Below are 24,065 nucleotides of genomic sequence, written 5' to 3'. Positions count from 1 at the left end.
CACTTAACACTGATCAGTTGTACACTCTCTACAATCTTGTAACACATAAAAAGTCAAGTTATCACAGACATCATTTCCCTAGAGAAACAGAGGAGTAACTACCAGAAAAGAAAATAAGTTCTGTGGAAATTACCCAAGTCTTCTTCACTAGAGGGTTTGGAGCAGATGAGACAGCTGGCTGTCAGGAAGGTTTTGGTAACACTGAATCCTGCCTCAGTGACCCTGACTGGAATAAGTGGATTAGTTTAGTTCCCTCCCATTCCTATACCTCTTGTATTCAATGACTAACAAGTAACAATCGTTGATAAAGCTAAGGGCTTTGATACATAATCAACTTTCCACAAGAAAAGGTATGATGGAAACCTTGCAGTGACTCAGCTACACTGAAGGATGTGCTCGGGTGTACACATTTATTCTTCAGTTGGTTATACTATCCCTGAATGAAAGGGGAATGAACAATTTTCAATTTAGTATGGGAAAAAGCATATATACACGCAAGTATGATCGAGTGAATAAGGCAGTACAAATTTGCATCACAGTTTATCCATGGGGAATCTGTTTGCATGCCCAAAACCTAGTAATAATTTATACCAGAAAGTACGAGTCTTGAGATCTCTAGATCTCAGTGAAAGGTTTTATTTATTTATAAATAGGCCTTACTCAGCAAAACACTTAAGTACATGCACAGCTATTTGTATCTCATTCCCAAAGTCAATGCTAATATCCTGCTCAAAATCTGAAATCATCCAGATAATCTGCTCAGTCTATTCTCAACATGTAAAGTACATATAAAATGTTTTCAGTTCCTTTTACTGAATTTGATAAGCGATGCACAACTCATTTTTAATTTGCAGTTACAACAAAAAAGTCAAATAAGAATAGGAATCACTTCCACAATTTTTTTTCCTGTTGAGAGCAAGATCTAAATTTCTGCAAGACAACTTCAGTCAAGTTTTAAAGCACACAAATGTTGACTCAAAAAAAAAAAAGGGGGGGGGGGGAGGGGGGGCCCATCCTAGTTGTAAGGACATACTGAACAGTGGAATTTTTTTTTTAACATTATGCATGACTAAAACCCCTCAAAAACGCAACAAAAGGTTACTTGGTAGGCTTTGCTCTGCTTTGGAAATAGGTAACAGCTGAACTGACAGTTTAACTAGCTAGTTAAATCATGTTTACAGCTGCCTTTTTTTTTATACAGTCAGATGGCACAAATGGCTAGAGGACTCAACTAATGGGCTTCACTGCAGAGTGGAGCTGGTTTGGTTCAGCACTCCTGCCAAAAACAGTGTGTTTCATCTTTGATAAAGGACTATCCCTTGTAAAGTTTAAAAGAGTAGCACAGATTTCTGAAAACTGATAGCTTTGCAGATAAATTGCTTTCTAGCCTTTCAACTAAGTAGATTTGAATTTAGTCCACCTTACTTTGGCTTATAAGTCAAGTGGATTACTTTAAGATAGAGGTCCTGACCAAAACTTAGAAGATGTGACTCCAAGTCTTAATCAGAGACTGATCATACCAAGCCCCAAGGTTAAGAAGATACAAAGGCAATCGTACAGATCCCTCTACCAATAGTCTCAAAAGATCAGAACTGAGACATATTGACAAGGTGAAAGGGAAGACTGCACCAGCTCTTCATTACCTCTTTGAGGAAAAAAAAAAAAAAAAACACTTCGTCTTTCCATTTGGCAAAAAATAAAGACCGCTCACATATGTTGTTGCATGAACTATAAGCAAATATATCAGAAAAGCCTCAGTAATCAAATTTAAATTGTAACTACTGTACTACATGTAAAAACTAAGCTGCAGAGTTTTAAAGTGTGCTGATACTCACTCATTCCTTCAGTCCAAAATAAAACCTTATTCTGTTTTTTGAAGTTTAAAACTCCCTGAAAAATTTTTTCTCCAGCTTTGGCTGTAATAGGTGGACTGCTCTCAGCTGCATGAGTGATAGCTATGTTCTTACAATCAGCACTAAAATATTCCTAATCTCCTTTTTTGCATCAATAAGAAAGGAGTCTTTCACTGACCACAAAAACAGAGAAACACATAAATATTACCTCTCGTACAGTATTAAAGTAGCACCAACTGTTCTTCATGCTTTTATCATCCCACATTTAAAGCAACAAGAGACTACCAAAACAGCAATAGCAATGACAGCTATCATCAGCTGGAGAAGATATTAGCTTTTCAGCTTAGTGCATGTGAATTGTTAGTGATACTACCTACCAACACTTGCCTTTAATAGTAGATGCTTATACAAGAAACATGTGGCATGCATGGAAAGCCACATGGCAAGCTTACATGTAGCAAATAATGATACAAAAAGCCTAATTCCTATTTTATTTGTATTGAATAAAACAACTATCTTCACTTGTGTATGAATGGAGGGAGGACTGTTGCCAACAGAAAAATCAGACATCCTTACAGATATCAAACACATTTCACTATATCGCCTACATCAATCCAACTAGAGAAAGCTTTATTAAAACAGATAAGGAGAAGACAAAAAGTCTCTGGTAAAACTAAATGGTGTCCAGGAGTTTCTGCCCAGGGCCTCAATTTTCAATTGATAAAATAGTGTTGACTTCCATGTTTCAAAAGGATCATAATGACAAATCAATTAATATCTTTCCCTCAAACCCTATGTTGCTACATAGAGAAGCCTTTTTAAGAAAGAAATTAAGTGCCCCATATATAGTTCCTCAATCCATGTTTAAACAAGCAATTTTCAAAATTTTGGTCTATTTTTCTGGATTAATCTAAACATCAAAAAAAAATAGCTGGTGGTTTGGGCTTTTGATTTTTATCTATCTTAAGAATTCAAAGATAAATATTGCCATCCTAACCCCAGCTCCAGAAATATACTTGACTTTGATTATTCAAACACTGCAGCGCTTTTTCAAAAATAATTCTATAATTCATTAGAAAGAACCCGTAGAGTTTCATCTCTCCTTCTATGAACTGATCACTTCTCTTTTCAGTCTTCTGAACCACAGCAGGACCCAATAGATACTGAGTGGTCACTTTAAAGTCGGCACTGGGCACGGCACATAACTAGAGCAGTATATGAAGGGTCCTACCTGGGCAGGCAGAGTGGAAGATCCTGCCAGTGCAAACTCACAGGCAGAGCTTGTTTTAATACATTTCTTTCCAAAAGAGAGTCTCATTCTTGAAGGAATAAAACTGGCCTTTAATAGAGAAAGAGAATACAGAAGTTTGCCAACTAGCTACAGAGCCTTTCTCTTGCAAGTCACCAGATATGCATCTAGCCCTGTTTAACATGTATTAAAGCTGGTTCAGTTTAGTAGATTTTCAGGATTCACTACATAGGGCTACTTACTCGCAATTTCAGTTCAGTAGGCATAAGCAGACCTAGAAGTGCCTAGTCCAGGATCAATAGCATTTCTGTAACTCCTATAATACATACCATTCAAAGGCAATCAGCATTTATACCTCTACAGTTTAAGTTAATTTGCATACAGCTAAATTTAATTACATTATTTGTGTTACATGTTTCAGAGTTACATAAAATTTGATTTCCACAACTGATCTGTTGTGATCTCATTTGGACATGAGGAAAAATTTCTTTACTGAAAGAGTGGTTAAACATTGGACCAGGCTGCCCAGGGAAGTGGTTGAGTCACCATCCCTGGAGGTATTTAAAAGACGGGTAGATGTGGCACTTAGGGACATGGTTTAGTGGGCATGGTGGTGTTGGGTTGACGGTTGGACTCGATGATCTTGGAGGTCTCTTCCAACCTTAATGATTCTATGATTCTATGTCCACTATCAAAAACAAAATTGGAATTACTGGGACATCAGCAAAGGCTTAGAAAGTTAAACAGATAGCAACAATATTTTTGTGCATTAAAAACAAAGCAAAAGAAAGACTACTATGACCATCTTCAAAAAGTTTACATTCCCTCCTGGTAGGTAATATAGAGAAAACCGGTTTCTCTTACAAAGCTTGTAACGTGAAGTCGCACTCAATTCTATGGTCATACAATCTTTACAAAGACAATGTATTGAAGTCTTAGTCAATAATCACCCCCTTATATCAGCACACCACAATTAATAGATGTTTTTTCTTCTCTAAACTCTGTAAACACACAAACATGCATACATTACAAAAAAACACCCACCACGTAATCATTTTTCATGCTACCCAGTATACTACAGTGAAGTCTTCATCACTGAGACTGTAAATCAAGAGACAAAATTATTTGACAGCCTTCACTGCTCTTGACTGAACTGCCTTACCAGATTATTAGATGAAACATTAACTGTAGAAGAGAGATCTGGCTGTAGTGAATCTGCCAACTATACAGTTACGCATTCAATTTGAAGTTACTGAGAGGAACAAAACACTAATTTAGGTAGCTTTCTTGAGAGGTGGAAGGATGTTAAAGAAAACGCATTCTCGCAGATCAACCTCTCCCTGCATGCTAACATTTTTATTCCCATGTTTCTTCCTAGATGGCTAGACAAATAGATTAATATTAACTGGAAGTCAGCAAAATGTTATGGTTATATACAAGCATATATATACACATGCACACAAAGAAATAAGACAGAATTTATTTTAATTAAGACATGCATACTTTTCCTAAAAAGAGGGAGGAATAGAAGAGTATTTTTTTCATCCTCTCCAAATACTTTATCAAGTCTCCAGGTTTGCTCAAACTTCTTACTTTAAATAAAAAAGAAAAATTCCTTCATAGCAACCTTCAGCACTGTAACAACTATATAAATAAACTCCGGTTTTAACAGTAACACAAAATGTTTTATCATAACTGAGAAGTAGATCTGTAAAACAGTAATTATCGATTTTTTCTGCAAGTTCTCCAAAAATTAGAAACAGATAATAGAGAGTGTTTGGGGGTGGAGGGTGTTAACGTTGGATCGTATTTTTTCAGGGAAATATGCAGAACTACTCCAATGTCTACATTTTAAAATATAGATTTGCAGTAGCTTTGCAGCCTAGCAGAAAAAGTAGTCATAGGTATGGAGTCCCATATTAAACCACATTGATACATACTTTCCATAAGGACTATATATTTTCTCCTCTTAATTTGGCTAGTGAAAGGGACTTTCCAGAAAATCAAAATTAAGTATTGTTTAGTAATTTTAGCTGCTGCTTAATATTAAGGTCTAGTTTACATTTAAAATTTTTTCCAGAGTAATTACACTAGCTCAGCTATATTGGAAAAAGCAGTTTACTACTGTAGGCTATAGCAGTTAAACAAAGTAGACTATAAAATAAACACACATTTTTCTCATATAGTTGTGGAACAACCTGACCTAAGGTCTGAAGCAGGTAGGTTGGACCAAATGACCTCCAAAAGTCCCTTCCAACCTAAATTTTTCTATGATTCCATTCTATGGTATTATTATTTAACTGGTGCAGAAATACCGCCAAACTGTTGGGCACGAGTGTGTGTACATGTGTGTGTACTCATTTAAATGAAAATCCATATAATGAGCACACAAAAAAAAGCACGGGCCTACTGCTCAGGTTCTTGATTTCCTATGAATCACTCAGAATATAAAAACTACACAACTAAAAACTACCAGCTTGGTTTAGAGGGGTGCTACCTTATTTGTAGAATTAACAGGAACCTTTTTAATACAAAAGTATTAACTTTTTTAGTAGGAAAAAAATAGTTTGCCATGAAATTCATTATTTGTTTTCTCCCACGCTTAAAATGGCCAGTCACATTTATTTATACTTTGTGGAATTCAAATTTATTCCTGTAAGGCTTTTTTTTTTTTTTGGATCAGTGTGTACACATCAGATGTTTATGCTATCTTGCTGTACTTCACCAAAAGCACAAATAACAGTACTTAGACTTGTACTAGATATACTGAAGGCTTTACACGCAGACAAGGAGTCAAATATAGACTGATTCATAATGAAGTATTACTATAGCTTCAAAATGGATAGTCACACTTTATTTCAGGACCAAAATATAGTCCTTTAAGATATTTTATCCAAATGACTCTGAATCATGGTTAAAGGAGAACAGGACATCTACTAGCAATATAACATTGGTACAAAATTAAATGAGTACTTAATACGTTGTCCTTTCCAGGGTCACAATACAGTCTACTAAGAGTCTATAGTGTTGCATCTTCTTTTTTCAGGGGGTAAGACTGTGTCATGGCTGTTGCCTTTTTAAGTAAGAAAAAGACCCACTCATAAGCAAGCCAGTGCTTCTTCAGAACTACTCATTCAGTCTAGAAATGGAGGATGATTCAAAACCACAACTACTCAATTTTCTAAAGGTTGTACAAATCATGTTGGGGGAAAGGGGAGAAAAACAATCTGAGCTAAAAATAAGTTACAAAGAAACATTATCGTTCAGAGAAGGGTACATTAGGTCAGAAGCTGCTGCTTTTTAACACCATAAAGTGCTTATAGCTTTCTGTTCAAAAACTGAAGCAGAAAAAAGTCACCATCACCAAATCAGGAGAGCAAATAAGTTGTTTGCTCAGCATTTTCTGTTTAAAAAAAAAGAAGCTTTAAGCACAATGGGGTGCAACACTACATGTTCTGGGTAGGGTTTGTTTTTTTTTTTAAAGCTAAAAAAGCTCATCATTGCTAACATATTAAGAAACCGCCAATACTATTTTGCAGAATAAACTAGCACATGCCATTAGACTATTCTCCTCCTTGTCCTTTCTCCACCCACCTCCCACTTAGCCATTAGTCTTATTGACATTTCTGCTATCCAGTTACATCACAACTGCTAAATTATTATTTACCATTTCTACAGCCAAGCTAAAAGAAACAGTATTCAGTTATTTCATAGCCATGGGAGGTATGGAGGGGAGGGTGGGTTCCCTTCTAATCACTGCAATGCCTTAGTGCATCATTATAGAAGGTCCTACAGAAACACACAAAAAGACCAAGCGCTGGTCTATGGGATTTAAAAATCAACTTAAAAATAACAGAGACAGTGAGATTTAATATGTAGTATACTAATATATAGATTTGTTATATATATAATAGATATATATAACAAAGTCAAATGGAAGAGTAAGCGAGTAATCTGATGGAAATTAAAGAGTACGATAAAGCCATTTATACACTTAGTTTTATTAATAAAAATTGATGGTGTTACTTACTTACAAAGTGCTAGAAACTATGCAAGAGGAGAAGTTATTCCATCTATCATTATTTAGCTGGTTTATTGCAAGTCCTAGAGCCAGCGTGGGATTTGAGGATAAACTAATCACCTCACAGACCAATTTGGGGAGAACGTCATAATCTAAATTACTATGCTGGACTCACAATGATAGAGAAGAACACATAAACACATTTCTCTAACCACTAAGGGCTATCTTGTACCTCCAAAGAGACAGACTTGCACCAGGGGAGGCAGACTTCAGCATCAGTCCAGCAAAACCTGGGAAGGATTTTTTTTTTTTGGGGGGGGGGGGGGGGGGGGGGGAAGTATTGCTCTCCAAAGCCACAGAGCAGATAGCTGAATGAGCCAGAAATAGCACCTAGATGAGAAAGATGCTCCGAGTTAGCTACCCAGTACACAGTGCAATCTGCAGAGTTTCCTTCTGCTCCTTCTAACTCTGGTCACTTACGTACATTCTAACTGTAAATTTTCAATAAATTAGCTGATGCAACTGGAAATAATTCCATGGGGTAGAATGACTTCAGAAAAATGAAAGAGCCAATAGTAATTATAGTGTCTATCGCCCTACTGTTCTGTATGGATGAATAATGTTCTATAACAACATTGCACACTGACACGTACTATCTGTACTGTCAAATTAAACGTGACTAAAACAAATAAATTGAGATTGCAAGTTATGCAAGCTGCTGCAGTTTAAAGACTTCAGCAGTTAAGAACAGACACATCTGCCAGCTATGGTCATAGCTGTAGTTAAATTGGATTTTCAGGTACAGTCTGCTAGAACTAATGTACTGCAATTTATTACACTGGGGAAAAAAGTAAAGAATGCTGAACTTGATTAATGTATTAGTTTATGGCTTAATCAGTATTTGGTTACAATATATGTATGTCTTCACTTAAGTAGAAGATTTTAAAATTTGGAAATGATCTGTCCTACTTAGGTATTAGATGATACCTTAAAGCAACTTGTCAAAACCTGAAGCCTAAAAGGTTTCAGGAATCTAAGCTCAGAATCCTATCTTAAAATATTTCAATTCAAAACAAAATTTCAAACACAGGATCTACTTGAGAAGTTGTATGCAACTCAGAACAAGTTGAGTAGAACTGTATGCATCATAACCTTAGAGGAACTCTTCTCATACTTATTAAAACTGATTTCACAAATTAACTGCAAAACCTACATTAACTTTGAACTGGCAAGAGAAAAATACAGTACTAGTAGAGCAGAAATACAAGATACACATAACCCAGACTAATGCTAAACTTCAGTCAATTTTGTTTATAGTAAAAACTGTTATCCAGATTAATCTCTTCAGTCTTTCCTCATAGAAACATCCTTCATGTGTTTCTTTTGCAAGCTTTCTGAGTACAAATGTAATTTTGAAATTAGTTACGGGAATATTCCTTCATAAGTCTCTAAAGAGACTCAGCGATTTATTTGCTTTATGTAAAAGACTGCCCGGGTACTACTCTATATGTTAATTAAGATCCTCCATCACCTTTTGCCCCCTTCATAAGTAGGGACAGGATACTCAACAACAAAAAGAACCAAAACAAAACGAGAGAGAGAGAGAGAAGCAAGAGATATAATGAGTGTATTTCAGACATGATGTTTGACACTAATAAGGCCAAAGTTCAGGCTGTCTTTCAGGTGAACTAATAATAATAAAATAATAATTTTACCTTCTGCTAATAAAAGGTAAAATGAAACTGCAGTATTACAACAGGGAAGTCTAAAATAACTACACTTTAAAAGGCAGTACAGAAATGTGGTAGCCTGAAAGAATGAATTTTCACATAGGTTCTCTAAAACTCACTCCGTTTTCAGCTCTTGCATCTTTTATCACCAGTCGTGTGAATCCTATCAGGCCTCCTCAGCAAAAGCCTGTTGCACTAAGCACTGTAAACAGAAGAGACTGCCTTTAAAGCTTAAAAATATCACATCACATAGCAACAAAGAGCTGTAGTAATTTCTCTCTCTCGAATGAATATCCTTCCTGTACGCCGTCCTACCTTATAAAAGGAAAACTTAGTTCTGCTCCTAGTTTTCTATCTCATACCACTCTTGCCTGATGTATTTAACAAGATAGCGTGTTGCTTTTTTTGTCGATCTGATAAACAAGCACCACATCTGCTGCCACTGCCCTTCCGTTGCCTCTCTACTAAAGGGGGAAAAAAAGCTCTTCAATGCATGTTTGCAGAGAAGGATTTCAGCTCAGTAGGCTAAACTGGTTATTTTTGAACAATGCAATCTCAGCACAATTCTGGGTTCAAATATGGTAAACAAGAATGGGATAGGATAGAGAAATTCTTTACAATCCCAAATTACAGTTTGGTTAACCAGAGTGCTCCCTCAGCCAGGTCATTACCACTGTTTCCTTCCACTATCATTCCAAATGAACTTTCCAAAGTCAGATGATTTTACTGATCAACTTCAAAGCTGAGAGGGATAAGCATATGACCAACTGAAGCCATAAAGTAACAGTCATAACAGGGTTACGTGACTACTACCATACCGCATCATACAGGAAGATAAAATAAATTATTATTGATATTCAACTCAAGTACACGCTCATTGTGTGTTGCATGCTATATAGATTCCGGACCATTTTATTAAAAACAATCATCTAGACTGTCTATTCAGCATAACTTCCTAGTCACTATAATCATTTACTTGTTTCAAGTAGAATCAGGGTCTGCATGTGCTCTGCATTCCAAGAAACCTAAGACATATGAAAGCCAACACTCTAAAAACTCTCTTCTTCCCGGGGAAGAACTGAACCTGGCATGAGGAGAAACCTCATGAGGAACCTTGGCATGAGGAGAATGGCAGCTCTCGTATTTATACTTATATCTGCCTCACAAGGGTGAGTCAAGCTTATACATTTGGGTATAATAGAAAAAAAAATCATAAAACCACGAAGTTATCAAGGCCATGGTTTAACAACTGCAAACTGGACTTACCAGCAACAAAACCCATTATCAAAGAGATATAAAAAACACACCATTTGTGTTTTGAAGACTAGGATGACAAAATTAGATGTTTATCAAAAACCAAGTAGTAGGCTGACTGTAACAACTAAGAAGAATGATTTCTAGCCCTTGTCCAAAATCCTTGTCAGACAATGAATGTCTTAAAAGTTATCTTATTAAATCATATAATAAAACACTTTAGGTAAAATATGTAACAGAAAATTATGTCTTTTAAACAGCACAAAATGCTAACTAAAAAAAATACATAATATGCATGTAATCTGAATGACTCAAAGTACTTAGATTATAATTATTCTGATATTCAAAACTGAATTAACACACAAACACAAGCCAATCTGGCAAAGCACAGCTGTATGAATCACAACATTTCTTTAACGTTACACACGGTATGCATTTCTTCAGCAGTGAGCGACAAGTTCCCTGAACTTTCTAACCAACAAGAAAACACTATTTTAGCATACATAAACCCTGTTATTATCAAACAGAATTTGCATTTCTGTATTTGAAAAAAAAAAATTTAACATCCGATACTAGAAGAAATCAGTGAGATCTTCCAGAGCATTCAGTGCTGAACAAATTGTAATCCAACTCAAGTCAGCAGGGGTTATTCGAATACATCAGTGGGAGAAAAAGAGTAGTTCAGGGATCATACTTTTGATAATTTCATTTCACATTCAAAAACTTAAAATGTTGTTCCTCAAGATATTGTCATCTGAGAATGGATGAGAAATCCTAAATAAGTAGAAGAGAGCTCTAGGAACACTAATCCCTAAAAAGGATTTATTTGGTTGACAAGGTTGCAACAGACAATAAAGAGAGTAGATTTTATAATATCACACTGTATATAGGAAAGAAAAAGTAAACATTCATACCATGCAATGCCTGTGAGTCTAAAATAGAAGTATGCTCAACCTAGACACCCCGTGAGTGACCAGAGGTCTAGAACCACTCTCTACTAGCCAGTCTGAACTGGCAAATATTATTGAAAATATTACAATGGGAATGATCATGAAAGTTGGCTCCATTACACAGTGAAGCCCCAGTGCATAAAAAATTATTACTGAAAGAGTACTCCAGTGGAAAGCCTTCATGGTCAGCAACACAGATGTTATTCTCCATAACGTTCCATTTTATATTCCCGGAAGTATTTTGATGCAAAAGTAAAAAAGGAAATAAAGAGAACAGAAGACACATATCACTACATTAAGCACCACAGGGAAGTCTTCCATTTGTTTTATGCACACTCTACATGCACACAATATTTTCTATCCCTTTGCTGTGGGCAATTTGTGCAGCACAATCAGCAGCATTAGAAACACCAAAAATACCAGGTCAATCTTAGTAAGATGAAATAGCACTAGTAACAAAGACAAAGCCCCCTCACTTTCCCCCATTTTTCTTGAGTACAATGAAACACACACCATGCCCCAGTAGAATTGGCAGTCACTAGTTATCAGCTTTACAAATTTCTAAAGGTATTTTATGTTAGTTTTTGCAGTTTATTAATCTGTTTTAACAATTTGAGAGAAAAAAATGAAAAAGGGGAAAAATAGGGAGATAGAAGATATGAGTTTTGTATCCTCTATTGCTCCTGAATAACTACCTGGAATTGTGATGCTTGTAAGCTGAAAATTAACAGAGGCAAGAATAGAACTATGATTTTGAGTTTTGCTTAGAGCACTGCAACTTCTCCACTAACAGCAATGCCATAGACCCACAAAGTCAGTCAAAACAAGTTCCTAACTTCATTTTTCAACTATTGCAGTAGGCATTTATAAAAAGAACATAAGCAGATACAAGTGTTTTCTCCATGCACCAATAACTCTGAACTGAAAAAAAAACTTGTTCAAATTTGCCTTTTAACATAAACTACTGAAAGTTTTTCATCACCAGAATTACCTTAGAGTTAGTTATAAGCATCTGAAAAAGAAACTTAAAAAAAATGAAATGCAAGTTACTATTAACTCAAATCTGTTGCTTACCCATACCCTTCTACACAGAAATGTTTAAGATGTTGCTAGTTAGCTATAGCATTCACTATCCTTACAGTTATAAATGTACCTCCAAACATACACGTATGTATATATAGAAAATCATGACTGAATCATGACTTCTTCACCTGATGTAGCCTTCAATAAATTTAGGAAAGACCTCCTCTGAGGTTTTTAGACAGTGAAAGTATTCAGACAGGAATTTCATCTCTGAAATTATTCTTCATAATTTTCCCAAACTGAACACTCCAAGTTTGGGTGATTCTTATTACCAAACTTCTTGTCCTACATTCAACATACCTGTGCTCAGTATTAATTGCTTATTCTACTGCTGTTCACTGGAGAAAGACACTGAACAAACAGGACTCTCAGTAGACTGGTGATGGATCATATGTAATCTTTATCTTAATGAAATATGTTAATTCAACAGAACAAAACAGCCTGTGTATTAGCAAAACTGAAGTCCTTTGCTTAGTTTTTCCTTACTTGATTCTTGTGATATATAGATGAACATTAACACAAAATGCACATACACACCAGTCCATAAAAACAGAGAAGGACAGGAGAAAAATTATGAATATTGAGAAAGCATTCAAATACTTTAGTAACAGGGACCACGTAAATATCCCAAGAGTTGGGCAGACATGTCCAAGGACTCTTAATGAAATAAAGAATTGGGGCTAGTTCTTAAACCTTACCAAATCTCTCCCATAATTTTCTACACATTAAAAAAGAAAGAATAGATTATAAATAATATATTTATAAATAAAAAGGGAATATGAAGTTTTTATTAAGATCTCTACCACGCAGTAACACACCACTGGAGTATGTTAGAGATGGGTATAAGCTACAAGGTGGAGAAAAATGAAATAAGAACTGGACAGACTTTCACTGACTGGAAAGAAACAATCAATTAGTAGCAATACTAAATTTGATATTATATCAATGGATACTATTATTTTAATACTAACTACAGCAAATATAATGAATAACCAGAATGTCTTACATAAAACCAATAGTTTTCTCCACTACCTCCATCTTTATAACCTTGTAACATCAAATTTTTATTTTTGGTACAAAGTCTACCTTAAGAGCTAATTATGAAACCAAGTATAATCTATATTACATATATTCAAGTTACATACAGAGGGGAGGGAAAAAAGCAGCTTTTAATGCACTTAATTCAGAACGTTACCAGACACAATCTGGGTATTGCGGCTGAATATAGTTCAACCTCTCGATTCAGTTTAAGTAATATATTATCAAGCAACAATTCATGTTGCCACAAGCCTGAAAGATAAATATGGCCATCCATTTACTTGAACTATGTATTTTTACAAGACTTTGATATCAGAAAAGCACCTGGTTTAAGCAGATATTTAAGGTTTTCTTCCTACAACTGTGTCCTCACACCTACTTCCCTGCACATCAAATGAATTCCAGTGACTTCAGGAAGGTTTTACATGGCCCATTCATGCATCCATACTGGTGGTCTTCAAGCTATGGGCTTCAGCCCATAGGGACAACAAAAATAAATCAGTTCCTCACATATTTGCACTTTGCTCTGAATTAAAGCTAACAGCATTTTCAACCAGCTTGCATTAGTGTGGTAATACAGCCTACCATTACCAACGATGCTGCACATTGAGGCACAAAATAATGCAGTAGACAAAAAAAACCCACACTCTTTGATATGGAAGTTTAACTAACTAGTACTTTATACAATATCATTCAAAGATTTATCATCAGTTTGGAGCCCAATCCTACAAATGTTCAGCTGTCATAAAATTACTGAAACATGCAAAACTAAACACTGGGTCACCTGCAGCATCAAGTTGTAAGGTGTAGGAAACTGAACTGTTTGATTTGTATTAGTTTTAAATATATGTTTGCCATTGGAAAAGTTTATTCACATGATTTTTAAATGTATTCCATTGATAACCTAAACTAAACTTGAGTATGGCCTCTGTTCCCTCTGTATATGAGTTTTCAGGGACTGGGAGGGGGAACCACACTGAATCAATAAAAACAATTTCTCAATTAACTTCAAGTTAGTATTTTTGTAAATAGTTAAAATAGCTCAGAAAAATCAAGATATTTTACTTCGGCCGGGGGGGGGGAACCAAACAAACCTCTCTCCACCTGCAAATTGTTCAACACAAGTGTTCAGAACCTCACGGCTTCCAGAAATTTGCTCTATAAGTAGTGCTTATATTACAAGATAGATGACCTCAACCAAATTACAAGTTTTAACGGCTACTGTGAAATCATCATGATTGTGAATCTACTGGGCAGAACTATAATTTAAGTGCAACTGACCTAAGGTTAGCAGTTAGTTTGGAAACAGGTTGTAGATCAGCCAAATGAAGCTTTGTAAAACAGACCTCAGCAAAACACACTAGACATGCTGAAAACTTTTTTTAAATTATTAACACCTACTGCTTTAAGTTCTATGGTAACATAATAAAATATCCAACTACAAATAAATGATGTGGGAGTCAAAGCAAAGTCTAAATGGCATTATGCTCTTTTAAGTGATTATAAGATAAATATCAAATAATTCCAAGGTCTTAACAACTAAAAGCCAAACATATCCATGTAAAAGGTAGTGCACTGTAAACTGACATGTGTTTGGGTGGTCTGTGACAGTCTGATATTTTTAATTAAATCTGTATTCCTCTTAAGGTAATCAGCATATTAAGTACTATCACCAGTTATACTTAATACTATTTACACAGGCATTAGACATCATACAGAACAGATTTTTTTCTGACAAACAAAAATTTCTTAAAATCCAAATAAATATTTTAAATATTCTTAATCAGTGGAAATACAGAACCATTTTATTTGTATCTATATATGTATACTATGAAGAACTTTTACGTATTTTAAGACAGCTTTTCTGCAGTATTTTGGGATTTCATTTCAGGACTCCCATATACTTCCTGCCTTCCCAAATACAGCAGAAAAAATTTTGTGAGCTTATCATAAAAACACAATTCCACAAAAGGATTCAGCTCATTCTCTAATGCTGTGGTTCAGAAATAGGTGTAGCACACGTAACAGACATAGCATATGAATAACCTCCTCACCTTAAATGGGGTTACTCAAAAGCTTAATGCCACATATAAATTTAAGCATTCTGGGGAATCAAACCCTGACTCAACACTTAAGTGCCATAAATTATAAGTAATCAAAGATACCACCTTCAGACTGTGAGGCACTGTTATCCACAGACTTCCAGATCTCACTACTGGATTATAACAGGATTTGATATTCTACTTCAAAAAGCTAGTTTCTCTACTTTCTGCTTCCCTTTTAAGTCCCTACAATCCAACAGCCCATTTTTTAACATCAGCACAAGCTACCAAATGCCATTCTGGATTAGCACCCAATGTCCCTGTATGACTTATTTATCACAAGTTCATCTTCGTGCTGCACACATTTTTTTTTGTTGAGAAAGGCAGGACAAGTTGAAGTTACTCTTCATATTACTCCATATGGATGACACTCCAGAGGAAATAGGTGATCCTACTCAACTTCACAATAACAAGCTATGCAGAGATAGTCTCTATTTTCTTTAAGAAAGTTGTGACCTTTTTGGAACTGCAATGCTCCAGCCTTTACTATTTCCCAGGACCTCAAGATGTCAGCATGGATTTGTTATAAATTGCCTAAATGGGAGAATCTGTAACTTCCTAAATTATGTACTTTATAAAAAATGTCAGCTTCTGTAAGAGCCTGGAAAGTTCTTTTAAAGTGGTAGCTTCATTTTGCGGTCCTGGCCAACAGAAACAGCTGTCATTTTTTCTCCACATGGTTCATCCCTGGCACTTTATCATTTCAAGTCTCCTTTTCTCCCAGCAAACAATAAAAATGTAACTTTCAATGTGCTCATTACATTCAAGGAATTTCTTCAGTTCCTACTAGTTTAATGAAACTGTGAAAACTGGTGCTCTAAAGCACAGAAGATCTGTTTGCATAGCTTTCAAAGTATAACTGCACCAGTTCTGAAGCAAAAGGAAAATGTCTACTTCTTCCATTTATATGGCCAACAATAACTTCTACATTCTGACAGAATCATGTGTGTACTGGCAGGGAGGGTAGTTTCAAAATACTTTATCAGGAAGTCCACGATTAAATAAAATGCAGGCTCCCCAGATACTGATCCAAATTGATGCACAGGCTTCTTTAACTCCAAACTTCGCAGCTGTTCTTTTGTTTTTTAAACACAGTTACAGTTATTTTCTCCACCAAGAACACTTCTATTTTCCAGCATAGATGACTATAATAGATGTGAACAATAACTAAACAGAATTCTCTTGAAAGAGAGAACTAATATTTTTCTATCCGAAAAGAACTCAATACAGCAAACCACTGGGTTTGTAACAAAGTACTCATCTACTTTTGAAGATTCAATGCACAGGAAACAGTTCATTATCTCATTTACATTATACTGAAAAATACTCTAGTGGAATGTATCCCATGCTCTACTTAACAATCTAGAATTCTCTTAAGGACATTTAACTGAAAACAAATTGCATCTTCTACTTTTGGACAGGGAACTCTTCGTAGAATTCAGAGGCAAGCAAGTCCTTTCATATCTACTGCCCATATAGCAATTCAAATCAGAAAGTGTTCCACAACAGTGAAGGTGAATCTACAACGTATGATGGCACAAGCATGACAGCATTCTTCTCACCATCATTTCATCTGCGTAAAATCCTGCTTCTCCTAAAAGTAGCAGTGAGGAGCCAGAGAAGACTGTTAGGAACAGGTTGAGTGTGAGAGAGCTGGGAAAGCAGGGGGACTTGCATTGTCATGTCCATAACTGACCAAAACAAAACAAAAGGCAGTTCAAATGCAGCCTAAAGTGACTTAAAACATCCTTTCGCTCCTAATGAACTCCTTCACAAGTACAAAAGAAGTAAAAACAAAGAGTGTATCTAATGTGATACAGCAATACAAAAATGTCAAAGATTTTCATTATGTTAAAAAGCCAAATGCAGTTTTTATGCAGGTAAATAATTATCTGTGGAGGCTTAAAATACTTTAACTTCTTTATGGTTATGCAAGACAACTGGCAGAAAAAAATATATATTTATAAATACATATATAAAAAATAAAAATAAAGCTTTTAACATTCTTCCCGTCCTAATCTTCAGTTCTAACACAATGGGAAGGGGAAGGAGGAGAGTAGAACATTTCAGATAAGACTATAAAAATTTTAACTTGCACAAGGTAATACATTAAAAGCCACATGCAAACAAATTAATAGATATTCAACAATTAATGACCTAAAATAAAATGATCAAAAGGATAGTATCATTGTAACAGTCAGGATGCATCCATAATTTTAATAAATAAAATTTCCCTGTCATTAAAACGTAGTTACCCGTCTATGGATCAGAAGGTGGATGCTGTAACTACTTTGATTTTTATATAGCTGATTAAAAATTAATACAAAAAATATGAAGCAACACTAAAAAGAAGCTCTCAAATATTGAGAGTTTTCAATGATCTTGCCAAAGTAAAGATCAGTAGCCCAAAATTAATTCCCTGTTAAGTTCATCCTACTTTACCTCATCCTATCTTAAACAACATCCCGGACAGTCTTCCAGAGCTAAGACTAGTGAAAAGAGCCAATGATTACCACTATCTTCTGAAACCATGGATTTATGTCTCAGTACTCTGGGACTAGCTTTCTTCGTTTCATTTTCAACTCTGACAAATGAACATAGGGAAAAATCCTTTAAGACACTTTTGCAAGATTTCATAAAGCAAAGCTCCCTTTTATGTGCAGCTGACCTCAGCAATTGGCAAATGTACATCCTCTCCCCTCCCCATAAGTAACATTCATAATCATATATTTTTAGAAAATGTACAATTTAGACATGAGCCACTACAGCCAAGCTATTGGGAGCCTCAGAGGTTAGCTATCTTTTAGCTCTAGGTTGAAATATTCTTTAAAGTGTTTGATAAATCAGGAGCATGAATCCACATAGAAACAAGCTCATTACTTCCCCCCTGCCCCCATCCTGACAGTACAGTGTCTTGGGTGCACATAGAAAGGGGAAAACATGCCATACAGCAGCAGGTGAAATTTTTTTATGAGTATGTTGCTTTCCACAAAATGAAGATTTGCTGTCAGCCCAGTGTACTATGTTACCAGTCAAGATAAAGACTTCTTCTACAGAAGGAATCCTTCTGATATGCAAGTATCTTTAAGACTGACAAAACCCACCTGTTTAAGTAACATTCAAGGTTTTAGAAGTTGTAAACTACAAAATCATGTAATATCACAGCTGGGTTTCTAAGAACCCACTGTTAATTTAAAACGAATACCTTATCTTTTTAACAACTTTACTTCCTATCTGCCAAAACCCAGTTATTTACAACTGTTCCGTATCTTAATTTCATCAGCAATATTATGTTCTCAGCAGTCTACCTCTCTGTATTAGCACTGAAAGATGGTAATACAAAATATTTATTTTAAATAAGCATATATGACAACAGGAAACTTAGCTTGCTTTGATGAAGGACTGAGAAATATAGGTCTCTAATGACTTCTAAAGTAATATTAAAAACGCACTTCTTTACTCAGCAGGACTTTCTCTCCTTTCAATACAGCATGTGGTTTTTATTTATCTAACTCACCTCTGAATGTTTTACAAATCAGAAGTAAAATACTAACAGTTCCATCACTAATACCTGCTCTTCTTTCCCCCCCATCACCCTTATACACACATTCTAAGAAACCAGCTAAAAGACGCATACAAAATGTAGATATTGCCAGATATTTTGACTGATTACTTACATCATACTTTGCAATTCAGGCGTAAAGCTTGTCGATTTTCTTCCACCGCTTGAAGAGGCAATTGTTGACATCGGGCTAGCCACAGTGCTGCTCATCTGAGTAAACAAAGAAATAACAGCACTTAAAATACTTATATTTTAAAGAGAGCATATGTATGCTTCACACTAGATATTCGAAAGGAAAGAAAAGCTTTTTGGGGTAGACTTGAATGCAAAGACTCTGCATGCAAAAAGAAGCCTATCGGAGACAGGCTTCTAAACATAGAAGAAAGAAAGAAAACATAAAAGAGAGTTAATGCTTACTGTAACCAAAGTATTGGAAATGTGTGCTGTTTTTAAAAATATCATCTCAGCAACCCATTTAGAAGTACCCTAGGAGCACCAATGGAAAAGTATAAAGATAAAAACACTGTTATTCTGGAATACATGGTACTCAGACACCAGTATCTTGATACCACAGGAATATAAAAGGATGATTTGGGTATCCTAAGCACCAGTAAATCACATCCATACTGTCTCCACTGAGACTAAGAGGAGTAACACAGAATCTCAGAAAAAGCCAGATAAAACTTGTAAGCACCAAGATCACAAGCTTCCTTTCTAAAGCACCAGCTTTATGTACACACATTACTTAAGTCTTCAAAACAGAAATGCATGAGAAAGTACCTTTAGTCATAGAAGTGTTATGATGATGATCAGGTCCCACTCTATCTTTACACAAAGTGTTTTACGGCTTTTCTATACAAATTTCTCATGAAAAACTCCAAACCAAACCCAGGACAGTTCTACTGTTATTCTATGAATTAACCAATGCATCTACATTTTCCTCTTTAAAAAAAGGCAAGTCAAATGCCTTTAAATAATTTTAAAAAATAACTTCATTTACTAAACACTGACAAATCAAAATTCACCTAATTATGGAAAACTCTATAAATATAGAATAGGGAGTTTCGTTTTTCCCTTCAAGAATTTTTTTAACAAAGAACTGCACATACTATGTGAGTGTCCTGATAAACAGAATATATTCCCACTACATTTCTTCCTCTTCTAGTTTGCTGCACACTAGTAACAGTTGAGTTGTACTGATCATTTCTTGTACTATTAGTAGTAGCAGTAGTAATGACAATGAAAACCATATGTTAATATAGTTTGTTTTGCTGTAAGACCTCTAAAGAGATCCTAACTTTCCCCACTTTTAAATTTTACAGTTAAGATAGATTTTTCTAAAAAACAATCCAAAAAGTACATGACCAGTTTTATATTAAATGCCATTAAAAGCATTGCAATCAATCACAAATATTATGTTTTAAGAAAACTTGTAATACTTTAAATACAAAGCGTAAGATCTTTTCAAACAGTAAAAGAATTAGTGTTTTAAAAGGTTAATGACCTTACAGCATAAAGATGAACAACAAAAATAATCAGTTTATGCATTTAGATATAAGGGGTTTTTTTATTAATGCTTCAAGTAGATTTTCAGAGACTTCTGTTCATCTTCAAGCAGATTCTAATTTAGGTCCCCATCCTGCGAGCACTTCTGCACATGTGTAACTTTAATCACAAGTTTACTCCCACTGAAGTCTGATTTTAATCACGAGTAGTTACACACCAGGCTTAAGTGTTGGCAGGATTCTGCCATAATCAGCAGTTACCAAAGAGTCATATGATCTAAACAGTCAAATTAGTGAGTTTAAAAAAAAAAACCTATAACATGAAGGAAGATGACAGAGTATTTCTAGGAAAGCTCTATGTACATATGGAAGGGAGTGAAGAAGCAGCTGCAATGGTACCTGGGAACAGCCCAAAGATTTGGAAATTTATATGTGTTTTACTGTTCATTATTTGATTGGGACTGATTACGATTCATTTTAGTAGCTATATATTTATATGCAGTATCACAGTATCAGTATGCCTAAGTATAAATTAATACACTGTAAATTCTATATTTTACCCAGACCCTAGAGAAAGTAGTTAGGGGAATGCCTCAGTTAATACTTTTTAAAACAACTGTAGAAAAAAATTCTGAAACATACCAATCATATGTGCCTTAAAGTTTAAAAGCTGAATAACATACTAAGACCCCTAAGGTTTTTTTAAGTTTTTTTTTTTTTCCAACTAACTACATCATTTAAAGCATATGGCCTTTTTTTTTTTCCCCTTTTTTTTTTTAAATCCAGGGCAGACATTTTGCCTTATCCAGGAGGTTCTGTTCTGCTAATTTATGAAGCATTCTCCCAAACTTCAAAAAAACATGGTACAATTCCATAGTCGCCTCCTCACAGCCTAACACTTGTGATTCATGCATGTTCTATTTTGGAGTAAATACTTTTTAAGGTTCCTGCCCTCCAAGTGGACAGGAACAGTTTGATTAAAAAAACATGGAGGGCTGTGCATCTGTGTATCAGTAGGTTTGAGAACTGAAAGCTTATCGGCTACTGCTTCACGAAAAACTTGGTCTTCCTATTGCAAGCAAATGATTTAACTTTCAAATCAAGCAGGTGTACAGCATTTTCTTGACAGAAAAAACCAACAGCTTGTCAGGCTTCATCAGACCCTTTACAATAATTACTTCCACAGCCCACGTTTTGTTTGATGGTTTAGATAATTAACTTCTTTACACATCAAAGTACCATCGTCCGTATGTTCTATTTCCTTTCTTCCGGACATTAAAAAAAAAAATCATTCAAAAGCAGAAGCACTCTCAAATCAATTTTCTTCAATAAGTACAGCTAACGTGGAACTGAAAAGCCTACTATAATCTTCAATGGGTCAATATACTGTATTTGTTTTAGCTCCAAACTGAAATGCAGCTGTTTGCCATATTCTACAAAATGAATTCAGATGTTCAGATTAGGTCACAGATTATTTCAACATGCCATATTTTAATCGTGAACTCTAGCAAGAAGATAACTTCTGATTAACACTATTTGGACTAGTAATTATGAGTTCCTACCTAAATAGGTCCAGCTTTTACAAATTATTTTCCCATAAGTAAAATATTGCAGTTAAATGTATAATAAAAAATATACACTAAAAGGTATATATAATCATTAATATAAATATCTAAAAGCATCTCCTGTAATCTCAACATCTTTTACATTGAAGAGTCACAACAGAAAACAGTACTTGTTCCATATGAATCAGCAGAACAAAAAAAAAAAGAGTTCTCCATTGAGGGAAACAAATTCTGTCACTTCTTGTCAAGTTTAGGCCCATCCTTCTCACCAAGGTAAGACAGTTGGGCAGACTTCCATTTCATAGCCATCCTTCATATCCATATTCACTCTGAAATTACCAAGCAATACTAATTCACATTGACGGTTGTCCAATCAATATGCCATCTGTATAATCCATCTATTTATTCAAGATCCAGTTGAGAGACATGTAAGAATTGAAATTCTACTGCTCCTAAAACTTGAATTTAATATACAGGCTATACATCTAGCCCATAACTGTAGAGCACCAAATCTCAGAGCTATTTCATATCATTTGGGACATACATAAGCAGTCTTAAAATATATGTATACACACACAGTCAACACCTCTGTCTTTTGAAATACTACTCAAATACTTTCACCAACCACCAATGCCAAAATGTCACATGAAGATCTAAAAGAAGGGTGTATCCAAACAGACACTACAGAACAGTCCTCCAATACATCTGTTCAATAGTTGATCTAAATCAGGAAGAGCAAACGTTAGTATTACTACAGCTTTCACTTCACAAAAAAAAGGACATAAGTCTAAACTGGCTCAGTTTAAAGCAAAAGTGGAGTCTCACAGATTTTCTCATGTCTGTTACAGGCTAAAGAAGGTGTAGAATTACCCAAAAAAGCAGTGTCCCCGCATAAATTTTTACATTAAATAACACATTAGAGTAAAATTTACTGTTATGACGGCTTAATTCATCAAACATACATCTACTGTGGTTACTGCATCAGTCCTCTTTTCTTGTCTTTCATAAATACATTTTGCAAATAACCTGAAATCATGCAAAAATTTAAAGACTGACATATTTTCATCTATATAAACCCAAACAAAACAGGAAGGAAATAAAAGCCAAGATGACTATGAATTAACACAAAATTAAAGTTAATGCTTTTGTTTCCACACCCTCTACTTCAGAGCAATTAGACTAACTAGTCTGTTACCACTGAGTATTTTACTGCATGCATGGCCTCACCAGCAGACAAGAGAGTGTAAGATAACAGTCTTCTAGGACTGGAGATGTAAGAACTTAATTAACTACAGGAAATACAGATTTTTGTTAGTGCACTTATTTTAAAAAACAAAAACACAACCATAAACCCTGTTGAACACATGCAAGACTGGCTTTCTAAGTGTATGCTCAAAATTATAAAATAAATGTTAAAAAATCCAGTAACCCATAACCAAATACTGGAGTACATATATTGTTTTGCTGATCACCCACTCTCCCAGTAGCATGGAATAACTGAAAATTAAAACACTAGAGTATTAAGTCCTTAAGTTCGCCTGAGCTGTTCAAGCAGGCTGGAAGTAGAAACACTCTAAAGGGTCTCAGATAAGCACAATGCATGGATGACCTAGATTTTACAACACATTAATGATTCAAAATGTATAATGAAACTCCTTTATCATCCTCGAACCTGTTAGGGTCCAAAACATCAGCTTCTTGTGTAACAACTGAGAAATGTCTTTGCTTATAGGCAGTAAGATAACTTCCACATTCCCTAGACATGGCCTCTTAAAAGCCAAGCAGATAAAGCAAAGGCACAAACTTTCAAGGAACAGCCAGACCAAATCCAGGAATTAGAAGCAATCTGTGGGCAGGCAGTGACACATCTGCATCAGGTCTGCACACAATAATATTGTTCAAAGCTAGGGATGCAATCTCAGCTTTCTTTCATTTTTTTAATTAATTAACAAGTATCACAAAGTGGAATGCATGCACTATTCATGCTAAGGATAACGCATTACATCTGCTGCTGCTGCTTCCATTTATTACCTGATAGACTGGATGCTTATGATAGTTTTATTTTAAAGTGAATACCAGAAAGATATATTCATCTTACAGCTGTCAATGCACAGCCCAGCTTTCACCACCCAGACAAATAAGCATCTCATCTT

At 35.2% G+C, this 24,065-nt stretch overlaps 1 protein-coding gene across 1 annotated transcript in view; it reads right to left on the bottom strand.

The window, feature by feature from the left end:
• SUPT3H (suppressor of Ty 3 homolog (S. cerevisiae)) overlaps positions 1–24,065 on the bottom strand; it is a 290,705-nt gene that overhangs the window by 261,579 nt on the left and 5,061 nt on the right. Inside the window, exon 2 of the mRNA XM_009319682.1 lies at positions 18,958–19,052. Coding sequence (XP_009317957.1) covers positions 18,958–19,052 — 95 coding nt within the window. The remainder of the gene's footprint in view (positions 1–18,957; positions 19,053–24,065) is intronic.

The sequence above is a fragment of the Pygoscelis adeliae genome, unplaced genomic scaffold (genome assembly GCF_000699105.1).
Source record: "Pygoscelis adeliae isolate BGI_AS28 unplaced genomic scaffold, ASM69910v1 Scaffold121, whole genome shotgun sequence".
Taxonomy (NCBI): Eukaryota; Metazoa; Chordata; class Aves; order Sphenisciformes; family Spheniscidae; genus Pygoscelis; species Pygoscelis adeliae.
The sequence above is the reverse complement of the archived record's forward strand: the minus strand, read 5'-3'. Positions and strand labels throughout refer to the sequence as shown.